Here is a 25,646-nt window from a genome sequence, read left to right on the forward strand (position 1 = left end):
AGCCATAGAAATCGCAAAGAATGGCACCAACCAGAAGAACATCTGTTAAGACTATTCAAAAGCTTGTAAAATGACAGAATGATTGTCATCTGAATAGTAACGCATTTCACCAAATTATGTTAAGCTGTCAAAAGCTTTTGGATTATGGTACAAAAGCAATCAAAGATCAGTGGTGATTGTACTACAGGTTCAGGGGATTACTCCCATAACAACCCTCTGTGGCTGTTATTTCATATATAAATTATGTTTAGTTTATTTTTATTAGGGACAGACAGAAGACATGTGAGAGAGACAAGTCGGGTCAGATTCGAACCCGGGTCCTTGTGCTCAATATTTTGCAGTAGTGTATAATATTGGTCTGTTCAGGGGGTAGTGGTCAAGGCGCGTACCACATACTAGGCTATGATGCCTGCTGGCGTCGCCGGTTCGATTCCCGATCCGGATGACCTTTGCCACATGTCATTCCCCATCTCTCTCCCCATTTCCTGTCAGTCTACTGTCCTGTCAAATAAAGGCATAAAAACCCCAAAACAAATCTTAAAAAAAATATATATATATATTGGTCTGTTCAGATCATGGCTGCTGTTGGGAACAGGTGCCTGTTTTGAGTGGGTCGGTTCTGGATAACCCCTCATCCAGTCAACTTCAGTCAAAGTCAAGACTGCACTTCACTGGGTCCTTGGCAATACCAGTGTGAAATCAATTGGATGTTATGTGAAGGACATACATATTTTATACATACATGCATACATACCTGCATACATGCAGAGATTCCTGGAATTTATAGTTTAGTTCGGAGTACTCTTTACGTGCATCTTACATTTTGGCACATTGCTTGCTGCAGAACACGCACCGGTACCTGCCTAAAGTACAGACGTCACAATAGATATATCTGCACAAAGTAGTACAAACAGTGTAGTCAGGGTTTATGAGACTGTGTTTGTGGCCTTGGGGCTTGTACTGTTCGGGCGGGCACACTGCAGCACAGACAAAAGTCAGTGATGTTGTGTAACACACTTGGCTCAGGACACGGCCGTATCTCCGAGGTTTGTCTCGGCGCTGCTGTCCAAAGGGACCGTCGTTCCCATTTCTCTCTCTCTCCCCTCATTAAGTCCCCTTCCATCTCCATACTATGCAGTCCACTTAGGTTTTTCATTATGGAGGGCAGGTTTCCACTGCCTCCAGGCAGCAATGGACACAGAGAGGATGAGGGAGAGAATGGAGTGCAGAGAGAAAACCGTTCTGTTTTAATGTCAGCTTATATCCAGCTCCTCAGACAGCCATACAATACAGTAAGTCCATTAGATGGGACATCTTTTCTTTTCTTATAATGATATAATGAAGCACTTCCCTCCCCCGTATTCTTTTCCTGCAGTGCTGAGCCCAACTACTGTACATCGAAAGCACTTCAGAGAATACCATGCAAATCATACTGTATTCAAGTTGGCTTACGTGGCTTTGCCCATTTCAATGCTAACAGGTGCGATTTGACCCAAGAAGTGACATATTTATTACGTCAGGTTGTCCCACTCCCATTTCAAGGTTATCGGGTGTGAATTGACACATTTTGTGACACGCCCTTGTATGGAGAGACCACTGAAAACTTTTTTTTTCTGGGTGAAGAACTAGTGGCATATATACACTCATTAGGAAAGTAAAGGTTGACTTTATAGCTTTATTTTACAGTCCTAATACTGTACATGTTTAGTACAAATAAAGTAAGAAGTTTTTACTTTTTTTTTCTTTTTTTTTAAACTTTTTAGTTTTCTCTTGCCCCCATGTAAAGCGTCTTTGGGTACTTAGAAAAGCGCTATATAAATTTGAGTTATTATTATTATTAAGAAATAACTACCATGACAGAACATGATGCATTGTACTTTATTACATCCATGAACCAAAGATAGATTATGTATAATCAGAATAGTCGGGGGATATCTTAAAAAGTCCTGGAATAAATTCCTTACCAAAAATGTTCTTCACCAATGTGTTTGTAAAGGTATATAGTAACACATCCCACAAAGACTGAAATTCAGTTTCCCTAGGAGAATCCGTGACAGCTGCTGAAAGTTGGGGTCCCATTAACTTAACTATACAGGATAAAACACACCAAAATAAATATGCTTTAAGTAGAATGTGAGGGGTAAAACTAGGGTTTTTTCATGATTCTGAATCGATTGCAAGCATTTGTTTTGCACAAAAAACATTCCTTGGGGTGAAGGGGCTCGCATAAAAATCTGTGAAAAGTGATGACTAATCACTAAACCATAGTGTTGTGAGGCCTTTTTTTTTTTAGCCCAAGGAATGTTTTTTGTGCAAAATAAATGCTTGCAATGGATTCAGAATCATGAAAAACCCCTAGTTTGACCCCTCACATGCTACTTGAAGCATTTTTATTTTGTTGTGTTTTATCCTGTATAGTTAATTTAATGGGACCCCAACTTTCAGCAGCTGTCAAGGATTCTCCTAGGGAAACTGAATTTCAGTCTTTGTGAGATGTGTTACTAGACACCTTTACAAACACATTGGTGAAGATTTTTTTTGGTAAGGAATTTATTCCAGGATATGACAGTATTTCTGAAGATATCCCCCGACTCGAAGGGTTAAACATGTATTAGAACTATAAAATAAAGCCATGCACATTTCCCTGCACACACACACACACACACACACACACACACACACACACACACACACACACACACACACACACACACACACACACACACACACACATACATATGTGTAAATGTACAGTGACAAATTACTCAACATCAATTTAATAGAACTGTGAGTCCTGTGAGTCGAACCGTAAACCTTCCGATTCTCAAGCGGCCACTCTACTCACATTACTATACCAGTAAGACGTCTTACTGTGTGTGTGTCACATTACTATACCAGTAGGCAGTAAGACGTCTTACTGTGGGTTTGTGTGTGTGTGTGTGTGTGTGTGTGTGTGTGTGTGTGTGTGTGTGTGTGTGTGTGTGTGTGTGTGTGCGTGCGCGTGTGTGCGCGCGCGCGTGTGTGTGTGTGTGTGTGTGTGTGTGTGTGTGTGTGTGTGTGTGTGTGTGTGTGTGTGTGTGTGTGTGTGTGTGTGTGTGTGTGTCGCACCCATGGGCGCGTGCATGCATCCACCTGGGTGACAGAAGACTGCTGGGCGAGCACTGGCGCTTTGGCATGAGATCAATTTTCCCGCTGTGTCCTAAAACAAATATTGGCACTTTGGCTACTGTGTGGGGCCGCTTCTTTGTCTTTTAAAGACTATTAACAGGATAAACTTTGACCAAAAACATGCACAGACTTGGTTGGTTGTTTAAGTCGGCCAAAATGTGGCCGTATTTTCCCACTGACGTTTGACATCATAGATGTTTGATGTCATAGACCACATGAGACTGACACAATATGTCCATATATGGAAAATCCCAGATATGGGCTTAATATTGATGACATCAGGAATCTCCATATATGGGCATGAAAGGTACAAGGACGGAATTCATTTGCAAGTGTGACTTGTGTTGCGGTTGGTTGTTTAAGTTGGACAAAATGTGGCCATATTTTCCCAAATATGAATGAGCTGGGATGAGGTGTCACGCACTGTGACGCACATGGGCTTAATATTGATGACATCAGGGATCTCCATATATGGGCTTAAAAGGGACAAGGACGGAATTCATTTGCAACGTCATTGTGATGTCAGAACAGGTCAGCTATATCCTTCTGCTGAGCTGGGTTGAGGTGATTTCAGAACAGGTCAGCTATATCATTCTGCTGAGCTGGGATGAGGTGTCAGACAGACAGACAGACAGACATGAGCTGGAGGTTTTCATACTAAGTAGCGACCTACGGGCCCAACAACGTGTATATACACACATACGCACACGTGCGATTGGTCACTTACTGTAGGAGGAGCTTGGGGTTAAGTGAGCATTCACGTCGGTAGAGACACCATATCACAGCCTATCAGGCTGTGTCACAGGCCACGCGGCTTGATGATGTAATACCATTCACTTACTGCAGGAGCCAGAAGATTCAGGCCTACATTGCAGTCGCCATGACAACGGTGTCAGACGCACACAGTGAACGGTTAACCCACATGAGGGAGGAAAATAGACACAGCAGCCCAGGCAATTCCCCTTTTTTCACACTTTAAAGATTACTTCTTGGCTCCCGTCTGCGCTCACCAAGACTTTCTGTCTTTCCACGTTGACCTTGTGTCGAGATGATGTGCACAGTTGAGATTATGAGGCAACAGGTCTTTTTTATTATTTTATTTTACCTTCTTCACCATGTCTGGTGTCAGTGGACTGTGTAAAGCCTGATTTATGCTTCATTGTATGACCGAAAATGACAGATTTTCAACTGAAAATCTGTTGCTTTCAGTGAACTTTGGACTAAGTGAAAATTAGGCTTAATAGGGATGAATGATTTTATAACTTCATGGTTCAGCAGGTAGAGATCATTTTTGTCCTCTCTCTGCTCGTCTCGGCAATGTTGGTCAGTCGGTCCAACACTTACTGTAAGTCCCAAATTAGATATCTCAAAACTACCGACAGGATTGCCATGGAAGTTTCTGTGCATGTTCATGTTCCCCGGAGGATGAACCCTAGTGATTTTCGTGACCCCATATAGCCTTTCCTCCAGCAGCACCATGAGGCCAAATTGTCCACTTAAATATACAATACACACAATATACCCCAAATTCTATTGCATGGATTTTCATGGAACTTGCTGAGAGCAATTTATACTCTTCAGAGCATGAACCCTCACTATTTGAGGCACTTTTTAAAATTATGGTACTTTTATTTTATTTCACTTTCAAGTGTTTGTTTACAATATAGTGTATGTTAATCCTTGAGACAATATACTTGAAAGTATAAGGAGCAGCTATATAGCGTGGCCTCTAGGGCCAGCTAGCTGGGCTTTTATGTTGAGTTTTAATTAGAACCTACGGTGTCTCTTCGTCACAAACCACTGATGGGCTTAGGTAACTGAGAGCTGTGTTTAACTACAGCACAGATAACAGTGGAGGAGTCAATGACAAATGAAAGATATTATATGCATATTGCACATAGTCTTATTGCGAAGGATTAAAATGCAATTGATAGTAGCTTATATTATAGCATACCACCATAATCCATGGTGATCATTGTTGTACGCGTGCAATTTACCGCCTAGTCTGCAATTTATTCGCCCATTCTTCCACAGCTGCTTCTCAAAAGCAGCTATTAGCTCAGGTTGATTTATGCTCTGCCCACAGCTTGGGAGAGGCCATATAGCTTTGCCTTACAAAAGGGGATTTCAACTGGTTGGCACTGAGATTCGTGAAGGCCCTTGCATTAGCTGTGGTATAGGATGGAAATTGGGAATTCATCCGCCAACACGCTGGGCAGTGTGCATGTCTGATTTATGTATGAGTTGGAGTGTGTGAAAGAGATCATCTCTACAGAATAGGCTACATTGTACAATTATGAGTGCTCATTTAATGCACAAATGTACGTCTGTACACTCTCTGTGTTACGAATTGATAAATCGATCTCTTTGGTGTCACAAATAATTGCAAATACACTCTTCCTCTGTGTGTGTGTGTGTGTGTGTGTGTGTGTGTGTGTGTGTGTGTGTGTGTGTGTGTGTGTGTGTGTGTGTGTGTGTGTGTGTGTGTGTGTGTGTGTGTGCGCGCGCGCGCGCGTGCGTGCGTGTGTGCGTGCGTGTGTGGTGTGAATGATTCCAGCTGAGCTTCCAGCACAAGGTGGGAGTGCTGTACTGCAAGGCAGGTCAGAGCACGGAGGAGGAGATGTACAACAACGAGAGCGCCGGTCCGGCCCTGGACGAGTTCCTGGACCTGCTGGGCCAGAGGGTGCGGCTCAAAGGCTTCACCAAGTACAGGGCACAGCTGGACAATAAGAGTAAGAACATAAATACGCCTCATTCACATCAAAAGAACATTAAAGGTGATACACCATGAAATTTCACTTTTCCTATTTTAAAACCTTTTTTTGGGGTCCCACTAGCACCTTCTATCCTCACAAAGTCCCATTTCTGACCGCTGTGTCTTTCTCTGGTTTTGGGAAGGCGGAGGTTAAAAGCATCCCACAGGTTCTCAAAACAGGCTGTCCAGATTTGCTGCCACTTTTTTCAAAAAGATTTTGGGGGGGTGGCGAAGTTCAGGCCAAAGGTGGTACTGCAGCTGAAAATGCTCTGAGAGCCATTCAAAATGAGAGAGGCTCTCTATTCAGGAGTGGTAATTTAGCCTCAAACCTTTTGAAAAACGTTTTTGGGACATAAACAATATGACATAAATACTTTTTAAATGCATGGTGTATCTATCACCTTTAATATACAGAGTGTTACACTCCCAATACTGAAATAATCATTAATAGTAAAAGAAATCATGAAAACAATAATACTTTAAAAATAATAAAGCCTGACCCTGCTGCCTGCCATGTTGCTGCCTGCAGTATTGTTGTGTGTGGAAAAACCTCCCTTGATCCTCTCTGTAGTGTTACTGCACTTCGACTGCAAAATCGTGGCCAAGTATAAATTACCCCTGAAGTCCCCATTATACAAAACAGTGTCTTTGAATGAGGCCGCCCTCCAAGATAACTATACTCCTATGTGTGTTCTCTAGCGGACTCAACGGGCACCCATTCTCTGTACACCACCTATAAGGACTACGAGCTGATGTTCCACGTGTCCACGCTGCTCCCCTACACGCCCAACAACCGACAGCAGGTCAGTATACGGTCCTCCCGTCCAACCCTGAGCAAACCGGGCCTTGGTGTTTAGCCGCGTCGGTGAGCCCGGTCCTTCGCTGCGGTAATAATAAGTCCCCCCTACGCCGCGCGGCTTCTTTTCAGGATACATCCAATCGCGCCGCCTGCCAATCTTCCCCAGGGCCTCTTCTCGTCGCGGTAATAACCTATCAGTTGAAACTGTGCGCGTTGCCATGGCGACGCTCTCGGTAGTAGCTTTTTTAATCAACGTGTCCCCAGGGGCCAGACCTGGCGTGGCGTTCGTCCCCGGCTCTAAATCTGTCTGTGCTAACAAGTGGGATTAATTGGATCCGGTGGCGGGCCGGCGAGTGATGGCCCGGTGAAGCCCTGATTATGTTAAGTTCACCCTCTCAGCCTTGTGTGTGTGTGTGTGTGTGTGTGTGTGTGTGTGTGTGTGTGTGTGTGTGTGTGTGTGTGTGTGTGTGTGTGTGTGTGTGTGTGTGTGTGTGTGTGTGTGTGTGTGTGTGTGTGTGTGTGTGTGTGTGTGTGTGTGCGTGCAGCATTGGGATGAAGGGAACAGCACTTTCTACTTGATACCCTGAAAAGAACCTGTTTGTGTGTATGTGTGTGTTTGTGTGTCCACGGAGATACCAGCAGTAAATATGCTAAAGCCCTGCGAAGGGGTTAGCAAATAGGCTAGTGGCTGTTTTACAGAATAAGACGTATCACTTAAGATACCCAACATCTGTCCCCTGCACCTAGAGGCTTCCGATTGCCATGATTGGAGGGTTTTATTTCTCTCTCTCTCTCGCTCTCCTCAATTTCCCTACCCTCACAATACTATCTGACGGTGGTGCAGGATTAGCGTTTAATCCCTTGTGGTAATCTTTCCGCCAGCCCAAGCAGAGCTCACCCCTCTCATCCCTACTTCCTCCCTTCCAAATTCACTTCCGTGATCTCTAATCCTGTTTGTTTACCCATCCGCTCCTTCGCACCTTTTGGGAAACAGGTTAACTGCCTACTGTCTATTCATTCAACAATAAAGTCCTGAAATGAAATGTCTGAGCTCTGTGTCTTGGGACCATAATTCTGGTGCTGTCTTAAGGCTTTGATCCTAACCTCGCCGACATCTGGAATGTGATATCGGGGTCGACAGAAAGGATCTGGAATGTCTTCGATAGAACTAAATCAACTGACGCTGCTCTCTGTAAATTATTTGGGATCCTGCTGACAGCAATTATATTTATGCCAAAGGTAGTTAATCCCAGTTTGAAGGTCTGTTTTGGGGGGGAGGGGATGAAATTATGTGTTAATTAGAAAAAGTAGATACCCATCTTTGGAATAAAACTTTCTTATGAACGTCTACAAAATTGACACTATGTAGAACCCATTTTGGAAAACACCATCTACATTAAAACTGCATTAAATAATATTTTGTGGAAATGATCTATACTTTTATAAAGTTGTATGGTAAAGTTTTATCTTATTGCTAAAGATTGATGAAGATGGAGCATACAAAGCATGGATATAAATGGATATGCAATGAAACCCCTGACGAGTAGGGATAGAAGAGACAATTTAATTTCCCTGAGTGACAGCCTCGTAATCCTTTCAATATAACCGAGTAATAATCAGTACTGGCAGTTTTTACAGCCTGCATATGTTCTCTGTTCTCACAGCAGCTACGCTCTGTTCCTTTTGTACCGGCGTCTTTTTATGATTACTCTTATGGCATTTTTTCCTTTCTCTCACGGTCTTTCTCTGTTTCCCACTTCCCTCCTGTTTTAATGTTTTTTAGTTATTACGGAAGAGGCACATTGGCAACGATATCGTCACCATCGTATTCCAGGAGCCCGGGGCCCTACCCTTCACCCCGAAAAACATCCGCTCTCATTTCCAGCACGTGTTTGTCATTGTCAAAGTCCACAACCCCTGCACTGAGAATGTCTGCTACAGGTAAACAGGGGCGTCACAAGGGTGGGGAAAGTGGGACTGAGATACTAGGGCCCAATTTGGAGGGGCCTTAACTATTTTATATACTTTAGCTATTTAAAAATAGCAGATATACAAGCTCACAGCGCGGCACCGAGTGCTGCGCTGCAAGCTTGTAGATCTGCTATTTTTGAAAAAGTCGTAAAATGTGTGCAAATCTTTGAATATATGTATTTTTTAAGCGAACTTTTGTAACTCAAATTTTGCTTCTGGGGGGTCCCTGGAACTAAATATTTTGACATGGGGGTCTGTGGCCAAATACATATCATTTTTGGGGTCCTTCACATGAAAAGGTCTGAGCTCCACTGACAGAAACATTAGAAGTATCTGAAATATTCAAAGACTTGCACAAAGAATTTTCAAGATTTTTCAAAAATAGCAGATCTACATGCTCACAGCGTGGCACTCGGTGCCGCGCTGTGAGCTTGTATATCTGCTATTTTTCAATAGTTAAATAACAAAATAATTGGGTTAAACCCCCTCCCCCTATGAAGAACATTAATGGGGGGCCCCCAGTGAATCCTTGTACCCAGGGCCCAGCATTTGGTGCGACACCCCTGCAGGTAAAGACAAAGAAAGCATCCACCATCCTCCCTCAGCAGTACTTATCGCTCAATCCGCCCAGGCGGCTAAGGCCTGTCTCTGGAGGCAGAAGGTTGGATGAAAACACTTAAATTGACGACATTGATTCAAGCCCCCAATTATTGCAAGCTCTTCTCCCTGGAATAAGAGAACGGCTGAAGATAAAGTAATACCCCCCCACCCCCCCAAGACAATTTAAGAATGTGTTTATCCTTTGATGTCTCTCACATAAAATGTATCTCTCATGCTAAACGGCTGAGTGCGAACATTTAGGGCAACTTAATTTGAGGGAATGATGATAGCAGCGTGCTAATGCTTTCCCAGGTTGCTTTTGTGACTTCATAGAAATGTTGAGAGACTCGCAAGGCTTTATTTTATCCGTTTGATGCTGTACAGTTCCTATTTTCACCTTGAAATTATGAATTATGACTTTTTCTGCTCAAGGGTTGTTTGAAGTCAAGACGGCTCCTGTTAATAACATACCATTTAATCAGTGGAGCAAAATGAGTCATGCCTTTTAGACCCCTCTGTTTGATCTTCCCATCTGAAATAAAGGCAATACAGTTTCACAGATCTTTCTAATAACTACTCATTACCTAGATCAATTTTCTCCAATTCACGGCACCTTTATCAGTTAATCTAATCGTCATGGCCAGAATGCTATGCTCTAACCGTTACTAGAAACACTGTCATTGATCGGTGGTGTAAAGTAACTAAGTACATTTACTTAGGTACTGTACTTAAGTACAATTTATTAAGTACAATTATAAAAGTACTTTACTTGTGTATTTCCAATTTCCTATACTTTTACTTCCAGTACAACTCAAATACAAATATTGCACATTTACTCCACTACAATTATTTGCCAACTTGTAGATTTTGATTATTATTACAAAACATACTTTAACCACCTCAGCCCTATATACATTTTGGCTATTTGACATTAGCCGATCTACAAGCTCACAATGCGCATTGTAAGCTAGTAGATCTGCTATTTTCAAAATATTTTCATACATTTGAAAACATGAAATGGGACTTAATGAGTACTTTTACTTTTGGTACTTTCAGTATTTTGATGCCAATGCTTTTGTACTTTTACTCATTGCAGTATTGATATGTTTACTTAAAGGAGTCAACTTCTTCTTGAAAAACGGACGCTAGAATAAAAATTATGTTTGGAAAATATTTAAAAAAAAAAGATTAAGCTTCATATATGTGTTTCTATTCAAAAATGACCACAAATAGAGTAAAATAATGATAAAATAATCATTTTGGCCATTGTCAGACCGACTTTGTTTACATCCCTTATCAATCCATATAAAATAATAGAAGAGGGATATAAACAAAGTCAGTCTGACAATGGCCAAAATGATTATTTTATCATTATTTTACACTTCTTTTACGCACTTTTGTGGTCATTTTTGAATAGAAACACATATATGAAGCTAAATATTTTTTATAAATTATTCTCGAAACATTATTTTTATTTTAGCGTTTAAGTTGACTATAGCTCCTTTAAGTAAAGAATGTGAGTACTTTTTCCACCACTATCATTGACACCGTCACTTCATGTCCTCCAGCGTGGCTGTGTCCAGATCTAAAGACGTGCCTCCGTTCGGGCCTCCCATACCTAAGAGTGTGACCTTCCCCAAGAGCGCCGTGTTCAGGGACTTCCTGCTCGCCAAGGTCATCAACGGGGAGAATGCCGCGCACAAGTCCGAGAAGTTCCGCGCCATGGCCACCCGCACGCGGCAGGAGTACCTGAAGGACCTGGCCGAGAACTTTGTCAGCACGGCCACCATTGACTCTACCGTCAAGTTCAGCTTCATCACGCTCGGCGCCAAGAAGAAGGAGAAAGCCAAGCCGAGGAAGGACGCGCACCTCTTCAGCGTGGGGGCCATCACCTGGAGCCTGAGGGCACGTGACTTTGGCCAGTCGATGGACGTGGACTGTCTGCTCGGCATCTCCAACGAGTTCATCGTCCTCATCGAGGAGGAGTCCAAGAATGTGATCTTCAACTGCTCCTGCCGCGACGTCATCGGCTGGACCTCTGGGATTATGAGCATAAAGCTTTTCTACGAGCGCGGGGAGTGCGTCATAATGTCCGCCCACGACAACTGTGGGGAAGACATCAGGGAGATGGTGCAGAGACTAGAGGTGAGTGTCCTGGAGCGGTGGGGCTCAAAGTGGGGCCCAGGGACCCTCAGGGGTACTTGATCTATTAAAAAATAGCAAGCTATTTTAGAATTGTTTTTGAAAAATCTTGAAAAGAACACAAATCTTCTCTTATGGGGATCCCTGGCACAAAACCTTTTTCAGATGGGGGTCCTTGCCTAAATGCAAATACATACATTCCTAGACACTCAAGAGGAAGTTTCTCTTTGATGTTATAGAGTATGTCAGGTTGATGAAAACAAACGGCAAAGCTAGCTGATCTTTTGTATTTTTAACCTTTTGACGAAATACAAAACATATGGACTAGCACAAGAGGATCACATCAGTGGAATAACATTGAGACCCATAGATTTCCACGCAGGACAAGTTGTTTGTAATCAGCTGCAGTCGGCCTCAGTCACTCCTACAGATAGGGAGAGATTCGATCTCACATGTTTGCTTACTTTCACAAATGCAATTTGCGTCTGTTAAATAGGGAGACAAGAACTGTAATTAATGAAGTTATCATATTCAATGTTATAAATAAAAACTGGGCCATTGCTGTCTGAGGTGTCTGAGGCTAGCACTAGCACTGTGTTATTATTGAATAGTAGGTACTAGGTAGTACAGAATGATCGACCTGTCTCATGGCAACTAAAAACTTGATTTATACTTGGTTGAATTTAGCTGATCTAAAAGCTCACAACTCATTGCAAAGCAACATGTTGTGATCTTGTAGATCGCTATACCCACATGCGTCAATCATGGAGAGTAAAAATCACACTTAAGAAAAGCTGAATTTGGAGTGCTTCCGGGTCACGAACGGGACAGCAGTGTGTTTGAGGAGCTCCTGCTCTCACTTTCTTTAAAAAGTTATTTTCAGAGCCTCACTTGCTTTAAACGACACTAAAAGTGCAGTAATAGCATCCTTTACGACTTTCCATCGATTTGAACCGAAAAAGAAGATTGTAGAATGTCGAACTCGCAGAAACCAGCGGTCCCTGCAAAACCGCAGACACGCCAGGTCACCAAGAAGGACGACCCGCCGGCGCCATTAACCACTGCGGACTTGGCCATTGTTCTCACACGGTTTGACGAATTAAATGCATCCATAACCTCCGAATTCAAGGCAACTAATGCAACCATCGCTTCACTGGAGGCGAAAATAGACAACGTGCAAATCCAGCTCTCTGACCAGGGACAGCGTCTGACAACATTGGAGGAGGACGCGTCGCGTTGTTCCAACAAGCTCGCCGAGCTGGACGCTAGATGTGATACTTTGGAGGATAATTATGTTAGAATCAAGGCCAAGGTCGTCGATATTGAGTCCCGGGGGCGTAGAAATAACGTCCGTATAATTGGATTACCCGAACTAATCGAAAAAGACCAGCCTAATAACTTTTTTTCTAACCTACTTGTCGACATTATGGGCAAGGATCTGCTACCAGAAGCGCCCGAGCTTGACATAGTGCACCGAGCCTTGGCTCCCAGGCCTGGGCCTGGTGCCAGACCTCGGGCTGTAATAGCTCGTGTCCACCGTCACCGCATCAGGGACGCCATCATCCAAGACGCCAGGAAGAGAAGGGGAACCCTAAATTACAAGGGGACCCCTGTTCAGATCTTCGAGGACCTGCCACAAGAAATCGTCGAACAGCGTTCGGCCTATCGAGACGTGATGTCCGCCCTGTACAAACGCGGCTTTAAACCGAAGCTCCTACATCCATCTCGACTCTTCATAACCACCGCGGAGGGGAGGAAACATCTTTCCTCTCCAAAAGAAGCCGCAGACTTTTTGAAGAAGAACCAGGGGCGGAACGAGGGGACATCGCCTTCAACTTCGACCGCATCGGTTTGAGAAGGGACTGTAGAAGTACATTGGACTGGCTTGCTTGGCCAGCTAACACATGCTAACATGCTATATATCCTCCAGTAATTGTTTATTTATTTATTTTTCTACTTTTTTATTTTTATACACACATATATGGTCGATCTCTCGTACTCCACAGTTGATACTACAGTATTAAGTAAATGTTTAGATGGGTTTGACTTGTGTTATTTGCTACGCCACTTTTTATTTATTTGTATTGTTTTACAGTAGCTTGTGGAATGGTCGATAGTGTGTGGGGTTGGCTAGCTAGCTAGTACATGCTAACGGGGGTTTTTCTTTCTTTAATTTTCCTATTTCCTTTTCTAACGTAAATGTGCAACCTTTTTCTGACTGATATTATATGATCAAACGGCGTATGTAGACATGTCCGTTCCAACGGTTAATGCGAACCACTTGTTTACTCAATTAGGTATTTTGTTTACGGCGAATTCTATTGTGCCTGTGGTATGCTAATATGCGCTGTTTCTTTCTCTCCGTACATGACGATTACGTTACGGCGGTTTAGTTAAGTGTTAGAGAGCGATCGAATGCTTTGCACTTTATGATGACATGATTGTAGTCGAGACTTCTCGACATGTTTTCGTTGTTTTCTTCCTACTATGTGGCTTTAATATGCTGATAGCCTGAGTTGGTTGTTTGTTTTTGGTCAGTGGCCGCCATTTTGGCGCCTCTGACAGGATGGACCAAACTGTGAACTCTGAACTCTGAACCTCGCTCGACAATGGCTCTACACTGCCTCTGCCGGTTGGGAGGTGGTATCACTACTACTTTTGTTACTTTTTCTTTTTGGTTATAACAGCAGCCTCTCTCTATTTTACAACTGACTCATGGACATTATTATTATTTCTTTTAACCTTTTGGATAGATATGTCGACACATAGCACCTTCCCTCTGGGATTATATAACCTATTATGTTTATGTGTTTTTTTTTTCTTTTAATTTCTGATGTCTGGGGGCTGCCTTTTGGGACCCGGTGGCTGTCCAGTATTGGGGCGTCTGGGTGGGCAGGTTAAACTTCCTGTCCACCACCATGGAGCACTACTTTCATGGTGCATTCGGCTTGGCCGGGCGCTCCAACGAGCACAATTGGCTGTGTTCGTGGGAGGGAAGTCGATTGGGGAGGAGGAACAGATTTTGTCTCTGCATTAACGGTTCCCACAGTGGTCAGGGCGCCTGTTCAGAGAGGGGTGGAACCGGGGAGGATAGCGTGTACCTCCACATGCGTTACGCCCCCCTGGTGAAGCTCCTTAATGTCAGGTGAAAAGAAGATGGTGGCATGACGGATCGGGTATCGGAGGAGACCCGTTGTTGTCTTCACCCTCCCAATGGCTACTGTGGGGATTAGCAGGGATAGGTCAAACGTAGAGTATGGGGATGGGGGAATTGGCTTGACACTAAATTGGGTATATGGGGAAAAAATGTTTTCTTTTATTATCTCTTATGGGCAGGGTTTCTCTTCCTTACAACTGAATGTGTACGTACCGTGATCGCCTCAGATCCTGTGCTATTTTGTATCAATGATTGTTGTGATTGGAATGTGATTTGGGGTGCCATCACTATACCTGCCCCATTGTGACATTGTACCTTAATAAAAAAGATTTGAAAAGAAAAGAAAAGCTGAATTTGACAGTGTCTGCAGAGAGTCTTATTGGCTTCCACTGATATTCAGTAAATGTGGTTTAGATCAAGGCACTGACATGGCAAGTCTAAGAAATAATTCAACCTGTGATCTATTGCAATGTTCATCTCCCGGGCTTTGTAAAAGAGATCAGTAGAACATCCCTCCCAAACCATTTACCTTTAGCTGACTTCTAGTAAGAGTGTCTTCTAAGTAGATTCACAGCTTCATTAAACGTGACCCAGTGACTCTATGTCAACTGAAATAACAGCAGAGTAGGGAATCTGCATGACATAACCGGGAAGATATTCTCTGCCATTTAATGGGACAGTTAGACATTAAGATGTTTTGGCTGAATGCTGACGGCTGTGGTCTGCCTGTGGTAGAAGAGGATGTATTTATGAATATTCTACATACCATCGTAGAGTTACTGTGAACCACAAACCCTGTTATTTTATGTTCATTACAGTATTATGTCAACAGAGCTGTTCGCTTGGTTTAACCAATATGGACCCTGTTGAAGACTGTGTTCCAACATTACCGTGTACGACCTCAATTAAATAGTTTTTAAAAGGGGAACCAATTTGCAGGTGCTCTTCCCTTCGGTTAGCAAAAAATGTTACAAAACAGTACAGCATTTCTATCTAAAAACAAGCCTGATGCCACTCACCGTGGCAGAAAGCTGATTTGATAGAGGCCAAGATCAGGGGATGACGTGATTTTGAATGGTCCATCGTCAGATTGCCAAATGTCTGGATTGCAGATAAGGAGGAGGAGGCCGATTGAACGAGGACAACAGCAGACGATGCAGACCAACCCAGTTTTGAAGGGGGGGAAGGGGGGAGTCGAGAAAACAGATACACGTTTTTGGGTCTGACAGACTAAGAATAGAGAGGGGCTGAACTGATTCCTTCACTCTTATCAAGGAGCTGCTCACTTTAGTCCAAGTTCTCCCAGCCCCCTTGTGTTCTGCCTCTACCCTGTGGACAGTTGTGTGTTTGTGCTGTGTGACAGAGTTAGGTTAGGTAGGCCCAGGTATCTTCATTGTCCAGACAACAAACGTCCCAGCCATCTGCTTCCTCCGTCCTAGATGTTGGTGTCCAATGCCTTGCTTCCGCTCCTCGCATTGGCTTATTTTTTCCTGTTACAGTTTCTATTGTTTATTTATTAACGCCTGATGATTCAAGACAGCAACACTTTGCTTCCTCTAAACTACAATGAGCCTGAGAGTGAGACCAAAAATCAAAGACTGATTTTAGCCCAGCATTAATCCTTGCCGGCGAACATTTTGGCAAAAATTGTAGATACACAAGCTCACAACACGTTGCGACTCGACGCATTGTGAGCTTTGGAGATCGGATGTTTAAGGCTATTTTCGCCGAACAGAGATTGTGTGTACAAGGGGAAAAGGAGTGGGCCTGGGGGACCACGGTCAACAAAGTGTACAGGGTTTAAGTGGTTATAGCTTTTAGCTGAAAGTCAATCTGCCGTCTGAATGCAAATTTACACGAAATGTATTGGTTTACCAGTAAAAGGTCTAATGGCTGACTCCTTCCAAATGTCAATAAACACTAATGTGCCTCTTTTTACAATACACAGTAAAATCCCCAGTGTTAACTCTGAGCATTTACAAATGGATACATTAACACCGTTGCCCTGCCGTACACCCAAGCCTCAATTCTTTATAGGATTTTGATTGCTTAAAGATAATTACACATCACTCCTAAAGGTGAGATGTTTTCAAAAGAGCTTTGAAAAAAAGAAAAATCTTTAATGACGCCACTGGAGGAGTGCTTTGAAATATGCACATTCCTTTGAATACCTCATACTGGATATAAGCTCACCTCAAACAACAGAATATGCAACTCGCATATTTATCATATTTTAAAGGATGCACGTGTCATTGGGGACGTACTGCCCCATGGTTCGAACTCCTGTTGGTCCGAACACCGTCGGCAGGTAAGCTACTCACCAGCGTCGGCAGGTTAGCTACTCACCAGCGTATAGTTTTACTGAGGTTAGGGTTAGTTTTAGGCATAGTTTTACTGAGGTTAGGGTTAGAGTTAAGGTTAGGTTTAGGTGGTCGGACCAAAGGGAGTTCGAACCAAGGACACGTTACCCGTGTCATTCAGTCTCTACTGAGCTTCTCTTGTGGAAGGACAGTGCAGGATGCATTACCTTTTATGATTAGCCAAAATACATCACTCCCTCATTAGCTGTGTAAGCTCCCTTCAAGTTTGCTGTCCGCTTATCTGCTGGATTTGTGGAGTATATTCAGATATGCTCAAAAGCTATAAAAGTATTAATAAATAAGCAGCTACTCGTGTTACTTAGCCCGTGTAGTCTAAAGTAGCGGTAATAGGCTTATTGCCCAGTATGAGCAGACCATACTGACTGTGCCCCCAAGGTGTCTGTGTTTGCCTGAATGTGTCCCAGGGGTTGTCTGGTGTTGTGTTTCATTGGGAAGGATTTACAGGCGCTTGGGCCTGTGATGTAATGTGACCCGGGCAGCACAGAACGAACAGATTGCCCACTCTAACATAACATGCATGCAAAGAGAGAGAGAGAGTGAGAGGGGGGGGGGGGGGCTGGGTGGGTCTGTCTCTCTGTCTGTCCATCCGTCCGTCTGTGAACACATAATCTTCGCCACACACACGGCACCGAAACTGTGCACTCGCACTCCCTGGAAGCCAGAGCAGAACCTCTGCCCCACATTTCTCAGTTTGGCCTGTTATAGCGCCACCAGGCGGCAGATCTTTTCAAAACCCATTTTTTTACACTACTCCTACAGATTTTGTCCAAATATCACGCAAATTGGTATCTCTATTGTTATTAAATTAACCAGGTCTTTCACATTTTTCATATTCCATCCTGATTGGCTAAGATTGACGTTTGCAGGAATGCCTTGTCTTTGAGACTAGACAATAATTGTCAAAGCATAACGTTCAGATCATTTCAAACTTGGGCTCTGTCTGATTATTACGTTTGTCCGCCATGATAATCTGTCCTGATTAGAACTTCACAATTCACATAACTTGACATTGTTTTAGTGGCACTCTGTCTGATGGGCACGTGCTAATCCAAATGTTGTAACCTGGGAAAGACAAAGTTGGCCAAACTATATTTTCTAGAAAAGGAGGATATGAATACTTGGTCGTCAAAATTTCAATTCTTCTGGCTCTGTTCTTACTCATATCTTTGTTTATCATTCAAACAGCCCTGATATGAAAGGCTTTTTCACATCAGTTGCCACTGTCCTAGATTCACTACATTTTAGCACTATTCTGAGGGGAATTGAAAACATACACAGTGCTGCTGAGGAAATAGTGAATCACCCTAGATTTTGTGAAATGCTCCTTGAAGTTGTGAGGAATGACAAAAAAGAGGTTTAGTTTGTTGTTTCTGGGAAATAATGCTGTCATCATGGGCATACAGGTCATCCTTGTAATAGGACGTTATTGAAGCCCACTGAAAGCTCAGATTGCATTTTGACAGCAGTTTTTGTGTCTGTGTCTGCCCACTTTAAAACTCTATTGTCTAAGTTTGTCTTGTCACAGCAGCAACACAAACTCTAGTCTAGAACATGGTGCCAAACATCATGCTAGCACCATTATAATAACTATTATATAATAACTTTATAGACCACCACTCCGCATTATGAGATAATGAGTGTGCTGTCTGATTTAGCTATTATGCATTTGGGCCATGATGACAACCTAGTCATAGGCACATTCATTTTCTGAATGGATTGAATAAAATGCCCAATGATGGCATTTTGAAAGCTATTATTTAGGCTTAATGAATTTCTGAAAAAAGGTCAGTTTGATTAATTTGTTGCAGTGTGGACCAAAAACCATCACATGTTTGCCTAATACTTAGTTGTATTACTGCCTGCCTTGGCTTCACACTTCACCGGTTTACTCCCCCAAGAACTCCTCTAGGCTTATCTATTTTAGATTTTTCTCAAATGAACAACAGATGGATACTGTAGATATCTGTCAGTTCCTCTCTGTGCTGTAGTGTCAACACAACTGTCAGTGTGGTATAAGTCTGTAAATGCTGCATAGCATAGGCTGACTGTACAAAATGGTATGGGTCAAATGTCATTGGCAATCTCCGCTCAACTGCTTTCATCACGAGACATTCTCTCGGCCCATTTACCCTGAAAGAGTTCCTGTAATAAGCCCTTCAATTAGTTAATTACCGATGTGGCTTCAAACCACGTGGTGGAGATGCAGGGCTAATGCAGCAGGTATTTGCTTCATCATGGCTGACTGGGAACCAGTCTCTCTCATGTGGGGTAGGATTTCTGCCAGTGTGAGAATCTGGTGGAGTGGTGACAGGTTATAGTCTTAGTTAATGTGTCCGTGAAGCCAGCTGCCACTCCAAGACAAATGGAGGCCGGTCAGCCAGGATTGACCCGAGACTAATCTGATGGGCGATTAAACTAGATCAGATGCAGAGTGTGGTTTAAGAATACCGCCTGTGACAAAGAAGTATCAGGGGAAAAAGGCATATACTGCACCGTACTGTATGTCTAGGGTGAAGTTGCAACTCTCTACAACTGATGCTGCATGTGTGGTGCAGTAGCAAATTCATGTACACAGCACACTTATTCTTCTTTAGAACTCCAGCCTGGTTTGATAGGCTTGGCTTTGAGTCCATATATTCCGTTCCAAGTGTGCCTGGCATCCCCAATGCTGCCCACTATGCATGCAATGTGTGATATGGGGACCCCATGTAGGGAAAGTTTCCTCGCGTGGGTGCGACTGTGCGTGTGTGTGTGTGTGTGTGTGTGTGTGTGTGTGTGCGTGTGTGCGTGCGTGCGTGCGTGCGTGGTGCGTGCGTGCGTGCGTGCGTGCGTGTGTCTGTCTGTCTGTGTGTTCATGTGCACAGCATATGTGTGTTATTTGGCAGCCCACTCTGCTGTTCTTGGGCTTAATCTGTTAGCTCTGTGATGCATCCACTTATTTACTTCCATTTGAAAGGTTCTTTGGATTAGCAAAACAAACACGGTCACACTACCCTGCCTAAGGACACGGTTTACTTTATGCTCCAGTCAGCCGCATTGTATGCTTTGTTTTGTTGTGTGTGCATGCATGTGTGCGTGTGTGTGACGTGTGCACGCGTGTGTCCATTACAGAATGTACATACTATCCTGTGCTGAGCGATCTTTTCTTTTAAGAATGTCGCTTCCCTTCACTGATGGTTATACTCTGCATTTACAGTTTTATCTGATGGTGTTGCTACCCTGGCATTTGGCCTTTGTGCCCTAAAAAAAAACTGTACTACACCAAAAGCCAAGTGGCCTTGCCCCTAGAAATTCCAGGCCTGATGTTCATATCCCACAAGTTGTGTGTTCATCAATGTCACCAAGTATAAATTCTTCACAGTTTTGGTTGCGCTGCAATTGAATTCATTATCAATCCTGGCTCTTAATTCCCCCAGATCGCAACCCGAGGCTGTGAGACCATGGAGATGACGTTGCGTCGGAACGGCCTGGGCCAGCTGGGCTTCCACGTCAACTTCGAGGGCATCGTGGCGGACGTGGAGCCCTTCGGCTTCGCCTGGAAGGCGGGCCTGCGGCAGGGCAGCCGGCTGGTGGAGATCTGCAAGGTGGCCGTCGCCACGCTCACCCACGAGCAGATGATCGACCTGCTGCGCACCTCCATCACCGTCAAGGTGGTCATCATCCAGCCGCACGAAGACGGCGCGCCTCGCAGGTATCTGTCTTCATCACCTCTCCGATCTCCATTCCCTCTGCTGGTTATATGAACTCCTTATTGTGATGACACTATAGACCAGGGCCTCCCAAAGTGGGTGCCAGGGCACCCTAGGGTGCTGTGATGCAAGTCCAGGGGTGCCTAGAATACTTAGTTGGAATTCATCAATATCGGTTTAACCACTTCGACCCTCTAGTCTAGACCTCTAGACTAGAGTAAAACACGCCTGAGTCGCACTGTACTTGATGACTTCTTTTTCCATCTACACCAACTCTTTTCACCAAAAATAGCAGATCTACAAGTTCGTAGAGCTTGTAGATCAGCTATTTTTGTTGAACACTCACCCCAGAATAGGGATGCTGGGGTTCAAGTTGTTAAACATCCAGTATAAAGTTATTTTCAGTCTGTTCTAATGGAAACAGATATTCTCTGAAGTTTACCTCTGTGACATATTGTATTTTAGGGGGAAGGATTTGCATATTCAAAAGATTCAAACAATTTGTGTAATTCAGGGGTGCCGTGTCTGCTGTAGATACAGAAAAAGCAGAAAAAGCCCCCAATATTAATCCCATAAGGCTGTTACTTATCTATTCTCCCCTGGTTATGTTATTTAACCGAGAAATTAACACTCCAGAAAGATAGTTGTAAACACAACAGAAGACGACTGTTGTGTGTTCTTTCTCTCGTTTGTTATTGTTGCTGCAGCTGGGCTAAATTGGCCTCTCATTCACTCTCAATATTGGTGATGATTTGCATACAAAAAGAGCTTGGGCACAGGGTTCTCTTTTTTTGTCACTTTGGGGTTGATGTTGCTCGCTGTGAAGGTACAGTGATTTCTCTGGAGAGAAGCGCTCACTCTGTGTGTGTGTGTGTGTGTGTGTGTGTGTGTGTGTGTGTGTGTGTGTGTGCGTGCGTCATGCATGTGTGCGTGCGCGCGTCTTCTGAAAGAGCACTCCGAGGCATGAGGATACATAGACAGTCAGCGTTTCTCGCTGATGATAATGAGAAGAGCTTTCTTGATTAATGGCTCAACTCTTCCTGTTAGAGTCAGACAGCTCACACGCTCAGATTGCTCTTTTCTGTGGGTTTCTCTTTCGTCCCATCTTCTATACAGCAATTATGATGGGAGTGTATGGCTTCTTAAAGAGACGCTCGCTCGCGCGCGCATGCAGGAGCGGCATCACTCGCCTAATTGAAAGGGAGAAGCGTATTTCAAATGATCCTTTGTGATGGGGCGGAGATGAAAGTCGGCCGTGAAACATTCGCTCTCAACGCGCACCTGCTTGTTTTGTCTGCATGTGTGGCGCTCCACGATCCAATGAAAGCATAATCCATTATGCTTTCACTCTCGGATTTCTGACATCTTTGTTTTGCTGTTTGTTCAGATAGAATGACAGATTTGTGCAGACCAATATATGCTGTGCCAGTTTGTACACACACTCTCTCTCTCACACACACACACACACACACACACACACACACACACACACACACACACACACACACACACACACACACACACACACACACACACACACACATACATATAGCTGTGTTTTCTGTGTGTTTGTGTATAATCTTAAGTTTCTGTTGAACAGCTTCAAACAGTTAATACAGTTAGAATGATGCCAGTGATATGCCAATGTGATTGGGCCAGTAATGTAGTGTTCACCTCTAAATGTTTGATGATAGGCATACAAGGTACACAATCAGAAATTGAGTTTTTGTGAGAAGCCATCATAGGCAATCAATGTAAAAAGTTAATCAGTTCTTCCTTTTGCCCCATACATGACCACACTTTCCACCACAAAAGTTTCATCCAAATCCCCCATAACGAAAACATAACCCCCGTCCAAAGCCTATAATTTCTATTTTGCTAAGCTGTCTTGAACCTCTGCATTGAAAGAGTGCTGAACTAAAGCCTAAAAATCGGTTGTACAAATCTTTTGGCAGATGTGCGTGTGTGTCTTTATGTGCGTGCACCGTGCGTGTGTCTCTGTGTGTGCGCGTGTGTGTGTGCGTGTGTGTGTCACACGGTGTCAGACTACGAAGCGCAGCAGCATCAATCCTAGTACTGTAACTGTATCTCAGCTTTGCATTGTGGTCTGGCATTGGAGGCCTGACATATTTGCTCCCCCAGATGGTGGGCTAACATGCCTGGTCTGTGAGTCCAACACAACAGCCTCTCTGGCAGCAAGCAGCACTAATCCTCTTACCGCGATCTGTGATGATACAGTACATGATGATACAATCATAATCGGGGTTCATGGAAGCAGAAAGCAGTCAAAACAATCATCTTCCCAAAACTCAACCGGTGTCTGCAATCACATGCCCACTTTTTTGCCCCAGCTCGTCGGGACTGTGATTATGAAATGGAGAGTGATTCGGTGACGTCGCCTTTTGGTTTGGCTCATTTGTGTGCCTGTGCAGAACATCTGGCTGTGTTTGACTGACACAATTGAAGCTGAGAAAAGCGCCAATGAAGATGCCAATGAAAGCCAATGAAATGTCATAGCCAATGAAAGATGCTTTTAGAACAATAGACGGCACTATAGCAATGCAGACGAAAACAACAACATGCATTAAGTCCTCCCATAATGGTCTGATTGACCCATATACTGTACGAGGCTTGTGAACAGATGTGTGGGGCAGATTAGAAGTAAGTTATAGTACTGTGCTCGCCTCATCGGCCATTCTGGAATCTGCTGTTGAGCTCTGCAAGGACAACTAGAAGCAGTGCTCTTCTGAGCACAGGTCTCCACCAGGCCGTCTGGCCATGCGTCCTGGTGGTGCTACTGTAAAGGCCAATGTAAAAAGGGTGGCATATGTTCTTCACCTTAGACCAGGGGTCTTCAACAGGGGGTCCGCGACCCCCAGGGGGTCCGCGGAGGTACTGCAGGGGGTCCGCGAAATTATTGCTAAAAAAGTTTTCACATTTATGTAAAAAAATAAATCATGATTCTATCCATTTTGAATAGCTTGAATACATGATTACTATGCAATTGACAGAGTGTTGATATTATTGACATTGGTTCTCAGTTAATAAGTAGTATGTTTAGAAATGGTAGTGGTACGGCCCACCCTGCTCGCTGTAACTTGTACATGTTTAAAATAAAAAATATGTCGTAGCCCCGAGCCCCCCACCCTACGAGGTGGTAGGGGGTCCCTGCTCCATCTCCCCATCAGTTTGGGGGTCCCCGGCCTGAAAACGTTGAAGACCCCTGACTTAGACCTTTCATGGCAATCGGACGCTGCATGCATGATTTCAAACATTGTGTTCCAAAAATGTGTTTTGCTAAAGTCTACCTGCTGGTGGCGCTATAACCGGCCAATGTGAAAAAAGGTAGCATTTGTTCCTTGACCTAGTGAGAATACGTGTGGCAAATTTCACGGTAATCGCAAGCTGCGTTGATGATTTGAAGCATTTTGTTCAAAAACGGAGCAATCCTGCAAACTTTGGAAGCTAATATTAGCCAATCAGGTTGGAATATGAAATATCAGACAGATCGGCCTTGACCACATGACTATAGAGATACTGTGTACCGATTTGCGTGAATTTTGGATAAAATCTCAAGGAGTAATATCCAAAAATGTGTTTTACATAAGTCGGCCCAAAGGTGGCGCTATAAAAGGCTGATGTGAAAAATGCAGGGCAAAGGTTTATCCTTAGCCTCTAAGGAGTGCGCTTACAAAGTTTGAAACTGATCGGTGGAGTTATAGTTAAAACCACAAATCAGGCTGTTATAGCGGCACCATGAGGCTGATTTAAAAAAAATTAAGTGGCATTTCTTCCTCGGCCTAGTGGGAACATGTGTGCGCGATTTCGTGATAATTGCACTTTGCGTTTGGGATTTGAGGCATTTTGTTCCAAACGGCTCAATCCTACAAACTTTGGAAGCCAATCTTAGCCAATCAGGATGGAATATGCAAAATGGGACAGATCTGTGTCGATCACATGACTGTCGAGATACTGCCTACCGATTTGTAGGATTTTTGGACAAAATCTGTAAGAGTAGTGCACAGAAATGTGTTTTGCGAACATTGGCCACTAGGTGGCGCTAGAAAAAGCCCATTTGAAAAATTTAGGGCAGAGGTTCTAGATTGGCATCCAGGGAATGTGTGTGCTCACTTTGGCAGCGACCGGGCCAACGGCGACTGAGATTAGCTGCACACAAACTGCGAGGACGCACGGACGGACGCACGGACGGACACACGGACGGACGGACACACGGACGGACGAAGGGGAAAACATACTCTCCCCCAAGCCTTCGGCTGGTGGAGACAATGATCTGCTATTTAATTTGATTTATTTTATACCTATAGTTGGGCACCAGTGTCGCGCACTGAAAATAGCTAATCTGCAACGGGTCGCAAATTCTGGCAATAGATCTGCTATTTTCGGTGTGTAATATGTTGTGCAACAAAACTATATACATCAGGCATTACTGAAACGCTAGTGTTCAGCTTTGTGGCATGAGAAGCAGAAAGGGACTCTTTTGTAAGCCCTGTGAATTTTCTCCCATCTCTCCCGAACGCATCGAGAGGTGAGAGGTCGTGGGCGAACAGAATCTTGAGGGCCCTCGACTCTTTTCGCTGCTGGCTCTTTGAGTTGCTAAAGTGTTGCAGGCAACAATGAGTGCTCCAGTTTCTCCACTATTATCTCAAGGGAATGGAATTCAGAAGGAGCCCATGTGGCCCCTGACAGTCCCCCATAGCTAGAGAGATGAGGGCCCAGACTAACAACAATAGACAAGAGTCTCATGACCTCCAGACAATACCACTGCCTCTAAACCGCTACCATGACAAGCCAGAAATGTTTTCATAAGTACATTTGGATAGGAGCGGCGTGTTTGACTGTGCTTTGGCTCTGTTGTTTTAAAATTAGAAAAATGTCAGCTAGTTTATTTAATCCCTCCTTCATGGCGGATATGGGGTGTTTGTCTGTAATGTTATCTGACTGCTGAATTCACCATGAAATTAAT

At 43.8% G+C, this 25,646-nt stretch overlaps 1 protein-coding gene across 1 annotated transcript in view; it reads left to right on the top strand.

Moving 5' to 3' along the window:
* Nucleotides 1-25,646, top strand: part of LOC308296965 (signal-induced proliferation-associated 1-like protein 2) — a gene marked incomplete at both ends in the record, with an annotated part of 82,867 nt that overhangs the window by 17,335 nt on the left and 39,886 nt on the right. Inside the window, 5 exon segments of the mRNA XM_080740331.1 lie at nucleotides 5,726-5,900; nucleotides 6,623-6,726; nucleotides 8,506-8,663; nucleotides 10,862-11,438; nucleotides 20,390-20,664. Of these exon segments, the coding sequence (XP_080596457.1) occupies nucleotides 5,726-5,900; nucleotides 6,623-6,726; nucleotides 8,506-8,663; nucleotides 10,862-11,438; nucleotides 20,390-20,664 (1,289 nt within the window).

Source organism: Nannobrachium achirus (genome assembly GCF_963921795.1).
Source record: "Nannobrachium achirus genome assembly, chromosome: 13".
Taxonomy (NCBI): domain Eukaryota; kingdom Metazoa; phylum Chordata; class Actinopteri; order Myctophiformes; family Myctophidae; genus Nannobrachium; species Nannobrachium achirus.